The following is a 20,198-nucleotide window of genomic DNA, read 5'->3' as shown; positions in this document are numbered from 1 at the left end:
AACTATATCTGTGTACCTGAGGGGCCAGTGCTGAGAGGCAGCGACAGTAACTATAGCTGTGTACCTGAGGGGCCAGTGCTGAGAGGCGGCGACAGTAACTATAGCTGTGTACCTGAGGGGCCAGTGCTGAGAGGCGGCGACAGTAACTATAGCTGTGTACCTGAGGGGCCAGTGCTGAGAGGCAGCGGCAGTAACTATAGCTGTGTACCTGAGGGGCCAGTGCTGAGAGGCAGCGACAGTAACTATAGCTGTGTACCTGAGGGGCCAGTGCTGAGAGGCGGCGACAGTAACTATAGCTGTGTACCTGAGGGGCCAGTGCTGAGAGGCAGCGGCGACAGTAACTATAGCTGTGTACCTGAGGGGCCAGTGCTGAGAGGCGGCGACAGTAACTATAGCTGTGTACCTGAGGGGCCAGTGCTGAGAGGCGGCGACAGTAACTATAGCTGTGTACCTGAGGGGCCAGTGCTGAGAGGCGGCGACAGTAACTATAGCTGTGTACCTGAGGGGCCAGTGCTGAGAGGCGGCGACAGTAACTATAGCTGTGTACCTGAGGGGCCAGTGCTGAGAGGCGGCGACAGTAACTATAGCTGTGTACCTGAGGGGCCAGTGCTGAGAGGCGGCGACAGTAACTATAGCTGTGTACCTGAGGGGCCAGTGCTGAGAGGCGGCGGCAGTAACTATAGCTGTGTACCTGAGGGGCCAGTGCTGAGAGGCGGCGGCAGTAACTATAGCTGTGTACCTGAGGGGCCAGTGCTGAGAGGCGGCGACAGTAACTATAGCTGTGTACCTGAGGGGCCAGTGCTGAGAGGCGGCGACAGTAACTATAGCTGTGTACCTGAGGGGCCAGTGCTGAGAGGCGGCGACAGTAACTATAGCTGTGTACCTGAGGGGCCAGTGCTGAGAGGCGGCGACAGTAACTATAGCTGTGTACCTGAGGGGCCAGTGCTGAGAGGCGGCGACAGTAACTATAGCTGTGTACCTGAGGGGCCAGTGCTGAGAGGCGGCGACAGTAACTATAGCTGTGTACCTGAGGGGCCAGTGCTGAAGGTGAAGATGTGATTGGGTGGGTGGGAGGGAGGGAGCTCCAAGTGGTGGTATTCAGCTCCTCTCCTTGTTCTCTCTCCCTGCTCCCCCCTCCTCACTCCAGTGCAAGCGTAGTCCAGCTGCCGCCCTTCCCCGCAGGTTCCGGCGAAGGACCGACCGCCAGATCAACGGACTTTCTGCCGGCTAACGCCTGGGCGCCAGTGGAAGCCCAGACGACGAGCTCCAGCGCCTCGCAGGACCGGCAGCCCGCCTTCACGCACATCCCCGAGTTCACGCTGCGGCCGGGGGAGTTCGATGTGGTGCTGTGCATCGACTTCATCGAGACAACGGCGTACGTAAGACGGGAGATTCTCCTTACCCCCACCCCCACCCCCTCCCCCCGTCCGGTGGTCCACACGTCGAAGAGGTGGGGGCTTAACTCTCTATTCTGTCATCTGCAAGGCGGCCATGTCGCTTGCTTCAACACACTTGCCCTCGTTGCTCACCTCCCCCCGCAGTTCTTTTTCACACCCCCTGTGCTCATTACAGCCCTCACTCCAGCGGTCCTTTCCTATCCTATGCTGCCTGCCCTCAAACGCTCCTTTGCTTACTGCCAACTCTCTCACCCTGTCCCTCACCGTTTGCTCTCTTCCCATGCCGCAGCCTGTTTGTTCCCTCTCTCCCTCTTTCTTTCTCTCTCTCTCTCACTCACGTTTGCTTTCTCTCTCTTCTCTGCCGCCTTGCTGCCTGATCACTCTCTCTCTTAGCCCCTCGCTTTCCGGTCTCTTCTCTCTCTCTTGCCCCCTTCCTGCTGTCTCTCTATCTGCCTCTCGCACTGCCCACTTTCCCAGCTTCCTTCCTTGCCTCCTGTCTCTATGTTCCCCTCACCAACACTCACTGTCATTCACCCCCTTGCTCCTCTAGTGTGCTAACTCTGACACTGGGCTGAGACCCTGCACTGTCACACCCACAGGCACTTATTAATGGCTTGCAGAGCGGGGGATGTGTTGGTCCCGACATTCTCTAATTAGCTTATCAGCGTGCCTGACCATTGACCAGCCATCGATGCGTTTGAAAACACAAAATACACTGCAGATGCTGTGGTCAAATCAACCTGTACAAAAAGCTGGATGAACTTAGCAGGTCGGGCAGCATCCGTTGAAATGAGCAGTCATCGATGATGCCCTCACCCGCATCTCCTCCATTTCCCGCACTTCGGCCCTCACCCCCATCCTCCCGTCACCACAACAGGGACTGTGTTCCCCTTGTCCTCACCTACCACCCCACCAGCCTCCAGATCCAGCATATTATCCTCCGCAACTTCCTCCACCTTCAACAGGACCCCACCACTAAGGACGTCTTTCCCTCTCTACCCCTCTCTGCTTTCCGCAGGGATCGTTCCCTCCGCGGCTGCCTGGTCCACATGTCCCTCCCCACAGAACTCCCACCTGGTACTTATCCTTGCAAGGCTAAGTGCTACACCTGTTCCTACACTTCCTCTCTTACCACCATTCAGGGCACCAAACGGTCCTTCCAGGTGAGGCAACACTTCACTTGTGAGTCTGTTGGGGTCATCCATTGCATCCGGTGCTCCCGGTGCGGCCTTCTCTACATCGGCGAGACCCGACGCAGATTGGGGGACCGCTTCGTCGAGCACCTCCGCTCCGTCTGCCACAACAGACAGGATCTCCCGGTTGCCACCCACTTCAACTCTGCTTCACATTTCCATTTGGATATGTCCATACATGGCCTCCTCTACTGCCATGATGAGGCCAAACTCAGGCCGGAGGAGCAACACCTCATATACCGTCTGGGTAGTCTCCAGCCCCTTGGTATGAACATCGAATTCTCCAACTTCCGGTAATTCCCTCCCTCTCCCTTCCCCCATCCCACTTTCACTCTGCCTCCTCTTCCAGCTGCCTATCACCTCTCTCACGATTCTGCCTTCTTCTACTACCCACAGTGCTTTCCCCTTACATTCCTTCTTCACCTCTCCTGCCTATCCCCTCCCTGCTTCCACTCCCCCCACCCCTCTGATTGGTTTTCACCCTCCCCCCACGTTCTTTATGGGGCCCCCTCCTTCTTCAGTCCTGACGAATGGTCTCAGCCCGAAACGTTGATTGCTCGTTTCCACGGATGCTGCCCGACCTGCTGAGTTCCTCCATATGGGCAAAAATGGGGGCAGTCAAGTTTATTGTCTTTTAACTATATACATGTACACCGTCAAACGAATCAGTGTTTCTCCGGACCAGGGTGTAAAGCTCAGAAGCACACATAACACAATAATTTAGGAAAGTAAGAATAAAATCTACAGATGAATTACTCATAAGTAAACACAGTAAAGTGCATAAATTAAACATTGTCAAGTCCGGAACAGATTAACCAGTGACACTTTGGATACAATGCGTCAGGGAGTTCAGAAGCCTGATGGCCTGGGGGAAGAAACTGTTTCCCATCCTGACCGTTCCTGTCTTTGTGCATCGGAGTCTCCTGCCCGATGGTAGATGCTGGGTGGACGGGTGGGATCCTGGATAATACTAAGGGCCCTGCATACGCAGCGCTCCTGATAAATGCCCCCGGAGGACGGTGGGGAGACCCCTATGCCCTGCTTCCCTGCCACATCCCGACAACGTGCAGGTCAATGCTGTCAATTGCCCCCCCCCCCCCCCCAACGTGTGGGTGATGAGTAGAATGGGGGGATGAGTGGAGGCGAATAAATTGGGATCAGTGTAAAGGGGTGGTTGCTGACCAGCACGGAGTCAGTGGGCCGAAGGGCTGAGTGGACCCTCGGGGCATTTACATGCAGCACGGGACAGGCCCTGTGCAGTTATCCTGCCTGCTCCCACAGGCCCGCACCTGGACCCTGGACCCTAGCCCTCTGTACCACTGAGCGAAAGGCTCGAAAGGTTAGCTGTTTACTCTTCTCCACTGGTGCTGCCTGACTTGCTGAGTTCCTCCAGCATTGCGTGTTGCTTTGGATTTCCAGCAACTGCGGATTTTCTGGTGTTTGTCAAACACCTGAGTGAAATTCTATAAAGAAGCCTGTCGTAGTGCAAAGGGACCAACGTGGTCATGGTGCTGCGACACATGAACGGGGGGTGGGTGGTCACCTCCCCCCCCCCCCCACCCCGTCTCCCCTGCAGGCAGGCTCCCTCTCCCATTACCCCCACCTCTGACTGGCAGTCTGCTGTTACCTTCAGGGGGGCAAGTCACAGGAAGCGGGAGCTGGTGACTGAGCTGCGGAAAAACAAAATCAACTTCGACGTTCGCAAACTTCACGTTGGCGACTTCCTGTGGGTGGCCCGAGAGAGGGTGCAGCACTGTCCAGGTACTGCCACAGGAGTAGTGTTCTCTATCTGTCTGTCTCTCCCTCTCCCTCCCCTTCCCTCTCTCTCCCTCCCATTCTCTCTTTCTGTCTCTCTGTCCCTCTCATCTGTTTCTGTCTGTCTCTCTCTCTGTCTGTGTGTGTCTTTCTTCCTCACTTTCTTTCTCTGTCCTTTTCCCTCTTCCCCACTCTCCCTTTCTCCCTCCCTCCCTCTCTCCCCCTCCCCCTCCCTCTCTCCACCTCCCCCTTCTCTCTCCACCCCTCTGCCCCTCCCCCCCCCCTCTCCCCTCCCCTCTCCCCTCCCTCTCCCCCTCCCCCTCTCTCCCCCTCCCCCTCTCTCCCCTCCCCTCCCCCTCTCTCCCCCTCCCCCTCTCTCCCCTCCCCCTCTCTCCCCTCCCCCTCTCTCCCCTCTCCCCCCTCCCCTCTCTCCCCCCTCCCCTCTCTCCCCCCTCCCCTCTCTCCCCCCTCCCCTCTCTCCCCCCTCTCCTCTCTCCCCCCCTCTCTCTCCCCTCTCCCCCCCTCCTCTCCTCTCTCCCCCCCTCCTCTCTCCCCCCTCTCCCTCTTCCCTACTCTATACCCCTCTCTCTCTCTTTCTCTGTCCAGCCTCACCCCGTTCCTTACCCCCGGTGTTGCCGTTGCAGGGCATCCTCACCCGTTCCGCCCCCGGGAGCTGGTCCTGGACTATGTGGTGGAGCGGAAGAGGATGGACGATTTGTGTGGCAGCATCGTGGACGGTCGTTTCCGGGAGCAGAAGGTGAGGAGTTTCATTGCAACTGTGTGTGGGGCCTGTTTATCCACGGCTGGAGTCCCGAAGCCCTCTCACCGTGCTGTTGCTGAGGGAGCTTGGTAGTGAGTCCGCTGAAGCTGGCAGAGTGACCTCACCTGACCATCAGCCACCCGTTTGCACCAATCCTGTTTCCTTCTCTCCACACACCCATACACTGGGTGGGGGGGAGTCACTTACAACAACCGGTGGCCCCATCAACTCTTCCCTGCCCATCGCTGGGACGTGGGAGGGAACCAGAACACTCGGGGGGGGGAAAGCAGGACGTCGTGCAGAGAGTGTGCAAATTCCACACACACGTGCACACTCAGAATCTCTCTCACACTCTCCCTTCACACTCTCTAACATGCTCCCTCTCTCACAGTCTCTTACCCTCTGTCTCTCTCTGGCACACACCACCGGAGGTCGGGATCAGACCCGGTCTCTGGAGCGGGGTAGCAGCGACCCTACCTGCTGCACTCCTGAACAAGCGGTTCCCCGGCGCAGTCTAACTGTCTGTTTCTGCAGTTCCGGATGAAGCGCTGCGGGCTGAGGAATCGCATCTACCTGGTGGAGGACTGCAGCTTCGTCAAGCACCTGAGCCTCCCCGAGAGCACGCTGCAACAGGCCATCGTCAACACCCAGGTAAACTCCCCGCGGCCCAGGGAGGCTTCGGCTCCTTCACCGTCTCTGCGGATGCAGTCCCACAGGGAACGGGGGGGAAAGAAGTAGGGAGCAAGGAGGGAGCGTGGGGAGACCAAGGAGGGTTAAAAGTCAGCTGAAGGACAAAGAGTGTGGCTGAGGGGTCGGGGAAGAAGGGGAGGGTTCTCAGGGTTTTACCCTGAATGGGGAACAAGGCACAAAATCAGGTACTTATAGAATCACACAGGTCCTTCAGCCCGAATTGTTTATGCTGACCATTGTCCCCATGTAGCTAGTCCCATTTACCCACATTTACCCCACATTCAAAGATTCAAAGCACACTTATTATCAAAGAATATATAAACTCACAGGCAGCCACAAAGCCAGAACCCCAAATAAACCAATCTTAAAAACAAGACCAGAAACCAGTGTGTGCAGAGAAAGAGAGAGGAAAAAAGACACGGATCATGCGCGCTAACAGCGTCCCGAACCAGACCGAGTACCAGCTCTGCTCCCGGAGTAGGCCTAAGCCTCAGTCCCCCAGTTCGTCGTACCAGCAGCCAGACCAGATCACCGCAGAGAAAGGAATAAATACTTGCAGGAGAGCAAGTGAAATCAGCCTGACCCTCACCTCCATACCCGACACTCGGCTTCCGTATGTCTCTAAACCTCTCCATGCACTTGTATGAATATCTTTTAAATGCCTCCACTACCTCTGGCAATTCATCGCCTAAACTCACTGCTCTACAATTCCTGTTCTCAGTGTTATTTACTTGTATTTCTATTTGCACATTCTGTCCTCTTTTGCACCCTGGATGTTTGTCCGTCTTTGTCTAAATGTACTTTATCATGAATTCTATTTTATTTCTTCATTTTTCTTTGGACTGTCTGCAAGAAAATCATTCTCAGGGTTAGTATAAGCAGCGTCCCTCATCGGCACCCCCCTGCCCCCTGCTGCTACGGGAGCCTCAGGACTCGCACCACCAAGTTCAGGAATGTTTATTATCCCTCAACCATCAGGCTCCTGAACCTGAGGATTAGTACCAAATTCAAAGTAAATTTATTATCAAAGTACCCCGAGATTCATTTCCTTGTGTGCCTACTCAACAAATCTACAGTGGAATAATAACCACGATAGAATCAGTGAAAGGCCAGACCTACTTGGGCACTCTACCAGTGTGCAAAAGACAACAAACTGTGCAAATACAAACAGAAGGAAATAATAATAAATATCCAGTACATGAGATGAAGAGTCCTTGAAAGTGAGTGGGAACGTTTCAATAACGAGGCAAGTGAAGTTATCCCTTTTGGTTCAAGAGCCTAGTGGTTGAGGGGTGAATCCCCGCTCTCCCCTTCCTCTCTCTCACTCTCCCTCCTCTCTTGCTCCACCTCCTCTCACTTGCCCCCTCATTTACGCTTTAATAGGTTGCAACTTGCTGTGGTCTCAGAACATTAGCCTATGTATGTGCAGAGTCATGTTCCTAAATGATGAATATTCAGTACATAGATGCAGTTGTTTCCCCAGGGTAACTGGTCTCCAGAAGCAGCCAGCAGACCTGACCTCCCACACCCACTCTTGACTCCCTCTGTTCCTCTCCCTTTTCTCTCCTTCCTTTGCAGAGCTCGAGAGCCTTCCTCATTAAGTTCCTTCCCTAAGTACCTCTTTTTTCCCACCCCTTCTTCCTCACAGGCTCTGCCTGAGGCTCCCGCTGTTTCTGGCCGGGTGGACATTTCCTGCTGACTCCCCAGTCCCAGCACTCTGACACCCCCCACCCCCCAACCACCACCTTCCTTTCCTGGTGTCCTGGGCTGTGCGTCCCGTAGCTGCCAGTGCCCCGCTCTGTGGGAGGTGTATCTGACCGACCCACTGTGTGTTGTCCCTGCCAGGTTGTGGATGGATTTTTTGTCAAGCGGACCAAGGACGTGAAGGAGTCGGCTGCCTACCTCACCATCATGACCAGATATCTGCAGAACCTGTACCTGGTAGGTGTTCCGGCGGTAACCCAGAGTTCTGGTGGCCCACACCGGTCGGTGTTTATACACCCGATAGTCCGGAGTCAGATAAAGGAAGAAACCCTGGCCCCGATAACCGCGGCTGCGAAGCTGTGTGTTGTCATAAACCTCTTCCGTCTCTGAAGGAAGTCCTTACCCCTCCTGGGTTACCTACCACTTTGCACCTGCCCATGTGGTATTCTCCTCAGTGTGGCCACGGTCACTCTCACCAGTGTCGACCAGTTCCCAGCCTGCAAGTTCCTAGTGTGATTAACAGTGAGTTGGAATTGAATCGAAGAGCCAGGAGGTAATGTTACAGCTCTGTAAAACTGTTTAGACCACACTTAGAGTACTGCTTTCAGTTCTGTTTGCCTCATTATAGGAAGGATGTGGAAGCTTTTGAGAGGGTACGGAGGAGACTTGCCCGGATTAGAGAGCGTGTCTAATGAAGATAGGTTGAGCGAGTTAGGGCTTCTCTCTCTGGAGCGAAGGAGGATAAGAGGTGACTCGACAGGTGATAAAATGCATAGATAGCTAGCACAGGCCAGCAATTGCCGAAACCAGAGGGTGGGAGGTGTCCCTGAGCCTTCCTGAAGCAGTGCGCCACTCTCCTCCCGCACCTGGAGCGAGAGTTGGCCGGGCTTTTGCGGGCAGACTTAAGCCCAGTATTCTTCCTCCGGCAGCGCGTCAGATAGCATGTTTTTCTCAGCTAGCCTGGCGTGTGACAACGTAGTGGAGGTGGGGTGGGGGGGTGTACACTTCGCTGCTGGCTGCCTGTCTGGGAGAGCACATTGCTAACGTAACTCAATAGAAAACCAGAGCAGGAAGCTGATGGCTCCAGCAGGGATCCCTCTGTGTAACGAGGGTTTGTCTTTTTCCCAGCCAATTTAAATGTTATCAAAGTACATAAACATCATTATACACTACCCTGAGATTCACGCCCCTGCAGGCAAATAATGAAACCTGGAAGAATTAATGGGAAAGACTGACAAGCATGACAACCGATGTACAAAAGAAGACAAACTGTGCAAATACAAACAGATTGATAGAAAAGATAGATAGAGAAATGGTTAGAGAGAGAAATAGACACAGACAGATGTAGAGAGATAGACAAACCGATGGATAGTGAGATAGACAGATAAAGAGATAGATGAACGTAGACAGATGGACACAGAAAGATAGATGGATAAATAAAGAGATAAACAGACAGATAGACACAGATAGAAAACAGATACAGACAAATAAGAGAGATAGGGAGATAGAGAGAGACAGAATGATAGAGAGATAGATGGATAGACACTCAGATAGACAGGGTGATAGATAAATAGAGACTTAGAGAGGAAGACAGACATAAATGAATGAAAGAATAAATAGAAAATAATTGAGAATATGAGTTGTAGAGTCCTTGAACGTGAGTCTGTAGGTTGTGGAATCAGAGTTGAGGTGAGTGAGGTTATCCAAGCGGGTTCAGGAGAGTGGTGTAAGAGAGGGGGCTGGCAACTTGTAGAGGTACGCCTCCTCTCTCCCGTTCAGGGGTTTCCAGGGGTACTGCAGAGAGGAGAGGGTGCTAACATACCGTACCCCCCCCAACAGCAGAAGACCCTGGTGAGCTGCAGGAAGGAGGAGCAGGCAGCGTGCAGCAAGGGGGAGACGGACTCCAACACCTGCGTCCTGCTCACCTTCAGCGACTTCAACGAGGGAGCCATGAAGAACAGGGTGAGTGTGGGGGAGTGGGATGTTCCCTCGTCCCCGCTGGGACCTCAGACCGCGCGGTCAGGACGGGACTGCAAGGTCGCGTCAGGCACGTCAGCTGCACAGGGTTGTGAGTCTGGGAGTTTTCAGCCAGCCCCATCATGGGCACTAGCCTCCCTACCATCAAGGACGGTATCCATCATTAAGGACCCCCACCACTCACAACATGACCACATTTCATTGCCACCATCAGGAGCCTGAAGGCACACACAACGACTCAGGAACAGCTCCTTCCCCTCCACCATCGGACTTCAGAATGAGGCATGTATACCATCTCTCTATTTTGTTCTCTTTTTGCACTTTCTAATCCATCCAATCTCCCTCTGAAATGCCCGCTTTGTCCCTCTGCTCTCTCACTCACTCTCCCCCCTCCTCTCTCACTGACTCTCCCCCTCCCCTTTCACTGACTCTCCCCATCCCTTCTCACTGACTCTCCCCCATCCTCTCTCACTGACTCTCTCACTGACTCTCCCCATCCCCTCTCACTGACTCTCCCCATCCCCTTTCACTGACTCTCCCCATCCCCTCTCACTGACTCTCCCCCATCCTCTCTCACTGACTCTCTCACTGACTCTCCCCATCCCCTCTCACTGACTCTCCCCATCCCCTCTCACTGACTCTCCCCATCCCCTCTCACTGACTCTCCCCCATCCCCTCTCACTGACTCTCCTCCATCCTCTCTCACTGACTCTCACCCCTCCTCTCTCACTGACTCTCCCCCATCCTCTCTCACTGACTCTCCCCCATCCCCTCTCACTGACTCTCCCCCATCCCCTCTCACTGACTCTCCCCCATCCCCTCTCACTGACTCTCCCCCATCCTCTCAGCCCTGCGTGCAGGCATAACATCGCTTCATTTGGCTGTTCTTTTGCACACAGTCTTTACCCTGAATTCTCCACCCTTGTGCACCTGGGCCATAGAACGTAAAACAGAAAAGTCTCGGCCGAAAACATTGTCTGTTTATTCCCCTCCATTCGCCTGACCTTGCTGAGATCCTCCAGCATTTTGTGTGTGGCTCTGGATTTCCAGCATCTGCAGAATCTCTTGTGTTTATGTAGTCCAGTCTACTGAACCCCTCCTCACGTGGAGGGCCTGCCATCTCGTGGGACCGCTCCGCTCAATCTCCGCAGCACTCCGCCTGTGACCAATACGACCGCTGTTGGACGAAGAGACCTAATCTGTCCACTGTGCTCCCCCTGCCGTCTCCCCGAGGCGGGAACCCCTTTGGGGTTCTAATGTTTAACTGTCATTCATTCTTTGGGGCACTCATCTGTGTTCGTGGATGTTTGTGAAGAAAAAGAATTTCAGGATATCTATTGTATACGTCTCTGATATTAAATTTACCTATTGAAACACCAAACCCGCCCCCCTGTGCGAAATAAAACAGACAAATCGCCCAAACCGCAACAAGAATGAACTGGCAAAATCACAGAATATAAAACACAAAACTGAAAAAGTCCAGGAGAACCACAGTTCAATTCATAAATCACAATCCCGGAGCTTCAATAACATCCTCCAACAGCACCGCAGGAGAGAGGGGCACAGGGGCGTTCCCCGGGGAGCAGCAAACGAGAGATCCGTCAAGTCACCTCATACCCTTCTCCAAAGTGAAAATCCCTAGCTCGCCTAATTTTTCAGTTCAGAGCGACACCTGCTCCTTCCCCTGTTTACCAGCACCTGCACCCCCCCCCCCCCCTCCAAATCTTCCCCTTGCAGTCTGAAGCCACACATTCAATCGGGGCCACAGCTCCCTCCCTCCTGAAGTGTCTTTGACTTACATGTCATCTCTTGATCCCAACTGTTCACCTGGGCATCTCCAATTTACCTGGACCCTGCTCATCTCCTTGGGCACTGTCAGCCCTTGACCCTGTCCAGTTACCTGGGTACCTCCTACTTACCTGTGCCAAGTTACTTGCAAGTTCCCTGCCTACCTGGACCTTGTCAGTATTAGACCCTGCTCAATTTACCTGGTCACCGCCAGAATCAGGATTATTATTGTTTTCCTTTGTAACTTCAAAGCATTAAGCTAATTCAAAGTCTGAAAAGCAGGCCTAACTTCGAGTACGTATAATCTGCAATGAATTATTTAAATGAGCAAGAATGCTTAATCAAACAATACATAGACTACTCAAATATTAGTGAAATTTAACTGCACAATTAACTGCTCTCCCTATTGTGCTACCAATTCAGAAATAAGTAATGGTGCCCTTTGTTGTTTAAAAATGCTCTACAAATACCTGTTGGATGGTTCTGCTGTCTTCCAGGCGCAGACTGTAAAGGAGGTCTTTGCTAAGCAGCTGATGCAGATTAACGGGATCAGTGGGGAGAAAGCCGTGGCCATTCTGAACCACTACGACTCCGTCGCCAGGTGTGTGTTATATTCGTTCTTAATAAAGACAAACTTGGCGTAGGTAAGTGCAAGGGCGTTTTATTACACCACTGACCTTACACAACCAGCTCACCATCGAAGTTTCCGCTTTCGAGTGAACTGCCGCCATTGCCCACTGGAGTCTAAAGTTCTTGTTATGTACACACATAATAACACATTATCCCCCTTTAAAGAAAACAAACATGATGCTATATCCTCATAAACCTGCAAAAAACAATAATCCTTTCCAACAAAGATAACTATATTCTGTAGCCACTTGTCAACTTTCAATCAGTCTCTGAGGTGGTTTAATGATCCTTTTTGGTCTACTATTTGTTTCCACGGTGTATATTGCTTGCATTTGGTACATTAATGTTGAATTTTCCCATGGGGATGAATAAAGTATCTATCTATCTATCTATCTAATATCTGTGTCTTTCTGAGAATGTGCAGTGCCTTAAACCAAACTGTATGTATTTCCTTGAGCTAGGAGATGGAGCAGCCAGCTTCACTAGAGAGGAAATGCAGGCAAGGAAACATCAAGAGTATGAACAGAAGCTGCTCCGGGAACTTTATAAAATGAATCCCAACTTTTTCCACCAGTCCTGCAGTACAGTGTTAATTTACAACAGGTTCCTTGGAGCTAGGTTTAACAAAACCCACCCCAGTTCTCCCAACAGAGTTCATCCAATCACAATACACGGTCTCCTTTTGAAGGTGCTGTAGCAGAATCCCAGGCCCTGTTCTCAGAGAACAGTAACTCCAGACACCCAACCCTCTTCCAAATAGCCTGTTATCTCCTATTTCTGACACTGTGTTATGTTTGTTCTTAATAAAGACAAGCTTGGCTTGGTCGAATATTTTATTACAGAATTGCTCAACACTTGAGTGCGCATGACCAGGTCACCAGTGAATCTTCCACTTCCGGGTGAACGGCCCGCATTGCCCGCTGGGAACTGAAGTTCTTTATTATAATAACGCAGTGCTTATCTAAGGGACGGCAGGTACCGAGTCAGGGTGGGATCCCCCCGACAGAGCAGCTCCTGCCCCACAGAGGCTGCTGGCCACACCCCCCGCCCCCCCCAGCCATTCACAGCAAGGCATTCTCTCCCTGTCCCCGCCAGGTAGCTATGCAAGCCCAATTCCTTCCCAACTGCGCTGAACCACATGCCTGCACGTCCACTGCCCCAGTGCTCGCTGTCCTGGACGGGCTTTGCGGTTCCAGAGCACCATCTCTAGCAGCTCTTCCTACACCTCTCCCCTTCGCTCAGTCCAGGTCGAGCCCAAACATCCACTGACCATTTCCCTCCACAGTTACTGCCTGGCCCGCTGCGTCCCTCCAACGTTGTGTGTACTGCTCCAGATTCCAGTAACTGTGGTCTCTTGTAAGACATGGGGTACAGGAACAGAATTAGGCCGTGGGTGACTTATTAGTGGCTTGTGAGGGAGAGAGCATGAACTGACATAAAGTAGACTTTTCCCAGGGTAGAAATGCCAGATACTGAAATACATGCATTTAAGGCGGGGAGTGGGATTGTCAGGCAAGTGTTTTTTTAGACAGGGATTACTCGACTGAGTATTTTTTTAAAGACCACCCAATAGTAACAGGGACATCAGGAGACAGATTCTGGAAAGGTGTAATAATAACGGGGTTGTTGTGGTGGGAGATTTTAATTTCCTAAATATCGATTGGCATCTCCCTGGAGCAAGGGGTTTAGATGGGGAGGAGTTTGTTAGGTGTGTTCAGGAAGGTTTCCTGACACAATATGTAGATAAGCCTACAAGAGGAGAGGCTGTACTTGATCTGGTATTGGGAAATGAACCTGGTCAGGTGTCAGATCTCTCAGTGGGAGAGCATTTTGGAGATAGTGATCACAATTCTATCTCCTTTACCATAGCATTGGAGAGGGATAGGAACAGACAAGTTAGGAAAGCGTTTAATTGGAGTAAGGGGAGTCAGGCAGGAACTTGGAAGCATAAATTGGGAACAGATGTTCTCAGGGAAGTGTACGGCAGAAATGTGGCAAATATTCAGGGGGTTCTGCATAGGTACGTTCCAATGAGACAGGGAAAGAATGGTAGGGTACAGGAACCACGGTGTGCAAAAGCTGTTGAAAATGTAGTCAAGCAGAAAAGAAAAGCTTACAGAAGTTCAATAAACTAGGTACGATAGAGATCTAGAGGATTATAAGGATAGCAGGAAGGAGCTTAAGAATGAAAGTAGGAGAGCCAGAAGGGGCCATGAGAAGGCCTTGGTGGACAGGATTAAGGAAAACCCGAAGGCATTCTACAAGTATGTGAAGAGCAAGAGGACAAGATGTGAGAGAATAGAACCAATCAAGTGTATATGGAACCGGAGGAGATAGCAGAGATACTTAATGAATAATTTGCTTCAGTGTTCACTACGGAAAAGGATCTTGGCGATTGTAGGGTTGACTTACAGTGGATTGAAAAACTTGAGCATGTAGATATTAAGAAAGAGGATGTGCTGGAGCTTTTGGAAAGCATCACGTTAGATAAGTCTCTGGGACCGGATGAGATGTACCCCAGGCTGCTGCGGGAAGATGTTGTACCCTTAATCAAGAAAGGGAGTAGGGATAGCCCAGGAAATTATAGACCAGTGAGTCTTACTTCAGCGGTTGGTAAGTTGATGGAGAAGATCCTGAGAGGCAGGATTTATGAACATTTGGAGAGGCATAATATGATTAGGAATAGTCAGTGTGGCTTTGTTAAAGGCAGTTCGTGCCTTACGAGCCTGATTGAATTTTTTGAGGATGTGACTAAACACATTGATGAAGGTAGAGCAGTAGATGTAGTGTATATGGATTTCAGCAAGGCATTTGATAAGGTACCCCCATGCGAGGCTTATTGAGAAAGTAGTGAGGCATGGGATCCAAGGGGACATTGCTTTGTGGATCCAGAACTGGCTTGCCCACAGAAGGGAAAGAGTGGTTGTAGATGGGTCGTATTCTGCATGGAGGTCGGTGACCAGTGGTGTGCCTCAGGGATCTATTCCGGGAGCCCTTCTCTTTGTGATTTTTATAAATGACCTGGATGAGGAAGTGGAGAGATGGGTTAGTAAATTTGCTGATGACACAAAGGTTGGGGTGTTGTGGATAGTATGGAGGGCTGTTAGACAATAGACAATAGGTGCAGAAGTAGACCATTCGGCCCTTCGAGCCTGCACTGCCATTTTGAGATCATGGCTGATCAACTACTATCAATACCCGGTTCCTGCCTTGTCCCCATATCCCTTGATTCCCCTATCCATAAAATACTTATCTAGCTCCTTCTTGAAAGCATCCAGAGAATTGGCCTCCACTACCTTCCGAGGCAGTGCATTCCAGACCCCCACAACTCTCTGGGAGAAGAAGTTTTTCCTTAACTCTGTCCTAAATGACTTACCCCTTATTCTCAAACCATGCCCTCTGGTACTGGACTCTCCCAGCATCTGGAACATATTTCCTGCCTCTATCTTGTCCAATCCCTTAATAATCTTATGTTTCAATCAGATCCCCTCTCAATCTCCTTAATTCCAGCGTGTACAAGCCCAGTCTCTAACCTCTCTGCGTAAGACAGTCCAGACATCCCAGGAATTAATCTCGTGAATCTACGCTGCACTTTCTCTACAGCCAGGATGTCCTTCCTTAACCCTGGAGACCAAAACTGTACACAATACTCCAGGTGTGGTCTCACCAGGGCTCTGTACAAATGCAAGAGGATTTCCTTGCTCTTGTACTCAATTCCCTTTGTAATAAAGGCCAATATTCCATTAGCCTTCTTCACTGCCTGCTGCACTTGCTCATTCACCTTCAGTGACTGATGAACAAGGACTCCTAGATCTCTTTATATTTCTCCCTTACCTAACTCTACACCGTTCAGATAATAATCAGCCTTCAGTCCCATCAGTCTTCTCATCACCGTTTCCTTCCTAATGTCAATCTGTTTCATTTCCTCTGTTACCCTATGTCCTTGGCCCATCCATACATCTGGGAGATTACTTGTGTCTTCCTTAGTGAAAACAGATCTAAAGTACTCATTAAATTCTTCTGCCATTTCTCTGTTTCCCATAACAATTTCACCCAATTCATTCTTCAAGGGCCCAACATTGTTCCTAACTATCTTTTTTCTCTTCACATACCTAAAAAAGCTTTTGCTATCTTCCTTTATATTCCTGGCTAGCTTGCGTTCGTACCTCATTTTTTCTCCCCGTATTATTGTCTTTTTAGTTAAGTTCTGTTGTTCCTTAAAAACTTCCCAATCATCTGTCCTCCCACTCACCTTAGCTCTGTCATACTTTTTTTTTTAATGCTTGGCAATCTCTGACTTCCTTTGTCAACCACTGTGGCCCCTTTGCCCCCTTTGAATCCTTCCTTTGGGGGATGAACTGATTTTGCACCTTGTGCATTATTCCCAAGAATACCTGCCATTGCTGTTCCACTGTCTTTTCTGCTAGGCTATCCGTCCAGTCAACTTTGGCCAGCTCCTCCCTCATGGCTCCATAGTTTCCCTTGTTCATCTGCAACACTGACACCTCCGAGCTGCCCTTATCCTTCTCAAATTGCAGATAAAAACAGCAGGACATTGATAGGATGCAAAACTGGGCTGAGAAGTGGCAGATGGAGTTCAACCCAGATAAGTGTGAGGTGGTTTATTTTGGGAGGTCAAATATGATGGTAGAATGTAGTATTAATGGCAAGACTCTTGGCAGTGTAGAGGAGCAGAGGGATCTTGGAGTCTGAGCCCATTGGACACTCAAAGCTGCTGCGCAGGTTGACCCTATGGTTAAGAAGCCATACGGTGCATTGCCCTCATCAACCATGGGATTGAGTTTAAGAGCCGAGAGGTAATGTTGCAGCTATATAGGACCCTGGTCAGACCCCACTTGGAGTACTGTGCTCAGTTCTGGTCGCCTCACTGCAGGAAAGATGTGGAAACCATAGAAAGGGTGCAGAGGAGATTTACAAGGATGTTGCCTGGATTGGGGAGCATGCCTTATGAGAATAGGTTGAGTGAACTCAGCCTTTTCTCCTTGGAGCGACGGAGGATGAGAGGTGACCTGATAGAGGTGTCCAAGATGATGAGAGGCATTGATCGTGTGGATAGTCAGAGGCTTTTTCCCAGGGCTGAAATAGCTGCCACAAGAGGACACAGGTTTAAGGTGCTGGGAAGTAGACACAGAGGAGATGTCAGGGGTAAGTTTTTTACACAGAGAGTGGTGAGTGCATGGAATGGGCTGCCGGCAACAGTGGTGGAGCCGGATACGATAGGGTCTTTAGGAGACTTTTGGATAGGTACATGGAGCTTAGTAAAATAGAGGGCTAGGTAATTTCTAAGGTAGGGACATGTTTGGCACAACCTTGTAGGCCGAAGGGCCTGTATGGTGCTGTAGGGTTTCTATGTTTCTACATTACTTTGCCACAGATGGTCCTAAGTCCGGCTGCCAATGGAGGAGGGTTATCGTGAGGCTCACAATCCCATCCTGTAGAATCCCAGAGCTACAGTCGCTCCAGGGACCTCATCCCTGCAAGAGCAAACATCTTCAATGGGCCACACCTGGGGGCAGCTTGAAAGATCGGCCCAGGACAGAGGGCTAGGGCGAGCCGCTGATGGCAGCCTACGCCCCAGTAGGCGTGGTGGAGCAATTTCCTCACGGAACAGGCTGTCAGGAGAGTGGTAGAAGTAGATAAGATGGCGACAGTATTGCGACACTATCAGAATCAGGTTTATTATCACTGACACCTGTTTTGTGGCAGCGAAAACTATGAATTACAATAAGATCTATATAAAAATTAAATAAGTTGTGCAAAAAGAGTGCAAAAGTATTGAGGTAGTGCTCGTGGGTTCAATGTCCATTCAGAAATCAGACGGCAGAGGGGAAGAAGCTGTTCCTGAATCGCTGAGTGTGTGTCTTCAGGCTCCTGTACCTCCTCCCTGATGGCAGAGGGGAAGAAGCTGTTCCTGAATCGTTGAGTGTGTGCCTTCAGGCTCCTGTACCCCCTCCCCGATGGCAGAGGGGAAGAAGCTGTTCCTGAATCGCTGAGTGTGTGCCTTCAGGCTCCTGTACCTCCTCCCTGATGGCAGAGGGGAAGAAGCTGTTCCTGAATCGCTGAGTGTGTGTCTTCAGGCTCCTGTACCTCCTCCCTGATGGCAGAGGGGAAGAAGCTGTTTCTGAATCACTGAGTGTGTGCCTTCAGGCTCCTGTACCTCCTCCCTGATGGCAGAGGGGAGGAAGCTGTTCCTGAATCGTTGAGTGTGTGTCTTCAGGCTCCTGTACCTCCTCCCTGATGGCAGAGGGGAAGAAGCTGTTCCTGAATCGTTGAGTGTGTGTCTTCAGGCTCCTGTACCTCCTCCCTGATGGAGATTCCATTGCACTACAATCGAATCTTCCTCCCCCACCGCCCAGGCAGAAACATCGTGTGAGAGGACAGGCATTTGAACCTGGTTGGGGGGGTGGGGGGGAGATGAGCAATGTCAGGTTTTCTTTTACCCAGAGAGTGTCGGTTGAACAGGAGAGTGAATGGTGGGGGTAGATACAAACATAACATTTAAGGGGTCTTTTAGACCGTATTCAGCGACGCAAGAGGCTGCAAATGCTGGATGTCCGGGGCAACACTCAAAGGAGCTGGAGGAACTCAGCGGGGTCAGGCAGCATCCGCGGTGGGAAATGGACAGGCAACATTTCGGGTCGGGACCCTACTTCTAGACCAAGGGTTCTTAACCTCTTTTTACACCTTGAGTCAGCTCCATCTTGGGCACTAGCCTCCGTAGCATCCAGGACATCTTCAAGGAACGGTGCCTCAGAAAGGCAGCGTCCATCATTAAGGACCCCCACCACCCAGGACATGCCCTGTTCTCATTGCTACCGTCAGGGAGGAGGTACAGGAGCCTGAAGGCACACACTCAGCGATTCAGGAACAGCTTCTTTCCCCTCTGCCATCAGGGAGGAGGTACAGGAGCCTGAAGACACACACTCAACGATTCAGGAACAGCTTCTTCCCCTCTGCCATCAGGGAGGAGGTACAGGAGCCTGAAGACACACACTCAACGATTCAGGAACAGCTTCTTCCCCTCTGCCATCAGGGAGGAGGTACAGGAGCCTGAAGGCACACACTCAGCGATTCAGGAACAGCTTCTTCCCCTCTGCCATCAGGGAGGAGGGACAGGAGCCTGAAGGCACACACTCAGCGATTCAGGAACAGCTTCTTCCCCTCTGCCATCAGGGAGGAGGGACAGGAGCCTGAAGACACACACTCAGCGATTCAGGAACAGCTTCTTCCCCTCTGCCATCAGGGAGGAGGTACAGGAGCCTGAAGACACACACTCAACGATTCAGGAACAGCTTCTTCCCCTCTGCCATCAGGGAGGAGGTACAGGAGCCTGAAGGCACACACTCAACGATTCAGGAACAGCTTCTTCCCCTCTGCCATCAGGGAGGAGGTACAGGAGCCTGAAGACACACACTCAGCGATTCAGGAACAGCTTCTTCCCCTCTGCCATCAGGGAGGAGGGACAGGAGCCTGAAGACACACACTCAGCGATTCAGGAACAGCTTCTTCCCCTCTGCCATCAGGGAGGAGGTACAGGAGCCTGAAGACACACACTCAACGATTCAGGAACAGCTTCTTCCCCTCTGCCATCAGGGAGGAGGTACAGGAGCCTGAAGACACACACTCAACGATTCAGGAACAGCTTCTTCCCCTCTGCCATCCGATTCCTGAATGGACATTGAACCCATGAACACTACCCCAATACTTTTTTGCACTACTTATTTAACTATTTAATCTATTTGTACTGACGGTAATTTGCAGTATTTTAAATTACTATGTATTGCATTGTACTGCTGCCATGAAGACAACAAATTTCACGACAATGCTGGTGATATTAAACCTGATTTGGATCCTGATCCTAAGGACCCCTTCTCAGAATAATATATTTAAATGTAGAAAATAAAATACATATACAAATAAAAAAAAACAATTATATTGAGATACAGCTATCAAAATATTTTAAGAACTCAGTCGTGATATAGTACTTTATTAACCCATTAAATAACGAGACATTTCAGTTGTCGCTTAGCTTGAATAAGAACATTAAACTGTGGGGTGTTCTTTGGCGAAGCCACACACACATCGTGTGGGACATCCGATACAGGGCTGCCCGAGAGGTGGGCCAGCTACGTTGCAGAGACTGACCATGCTCAATCGAGCGGCAGGTCTAATAATGACCGTAATTTTGAAGTAGTGGCTGTAAACGATATTTGTAACAATTGTAACGTGGTATGAAAGTAGCTGTGATTTCTATTCGTGATGAAGTCACAGGCACTGCTAATG

The 20,198-nt window shown here is 50.9% G+C and overlaps 1 protein-coding gene across 8 annotated transcripts in view; it reads left to right on the top strand.

Moving 5' to 3' along the window:
* mus81 (MUS81 structure-specific endonuclease subunit) overlaps window positions 1-20,198 on the top strand; it is a 202,677-nt gene that overhangs the window by 181,117 nt on the left and 1,362 nt on the right. For all 8 annotated transcript variants that reach the window (XM_073031287.1, XM_073031285.1, XM_073031284.1 and 5 more), the window contains 7 exons: window positions 1,148-1,375; window positions 4,224-4,351; window positions 4,990-5,102; window positions 5,640-5,756; window positions 7,641-7,736; window positions 9,339-9,461; window positions 11,762-11,865. In XM_073031287.1, coding sequence (XP_072887388.1) covers window positions 1,148-1,375; window positions 4,224-4,351; window positions 4,990-5,102; window positions 5,640-5,756; window positions 7,641-7,736; window positions 9,339-9,461; window positions 11,762-11,865 — 909 coding nt within the window. The remainder of the gene's footprint in view (window positions 1-1,147; window positions 1,376-4,223; window positions 4,352-4,989; window positions 5,103-5,639; window positions 5,757-7,640; window positions 7,737-9,338; window positions 9,462-11,761; window positions 11,866-20,198) is intronic.

Source organism: Hemitrygon akajei, chromosome 28 (assembly GCF_048418815.1).
Source record: "Hemitrygon akajei chromosome 28, sHemAka1.3, whole genome shotgun sequence".
NCBI classification, from domain to species: domain Eukaryota; kingdom Metazoa; phylum Chordata; class Chondrichthyes; order Myliobatiformes; family Dasyatidae; genus Hemitrygon; species Hemitrygon akajei.
The sequence above is the reverse complement of the archived record's forward strand: the minus strand, read 5'-3'. Positions and strand labels throughout refer to the sequence as shown.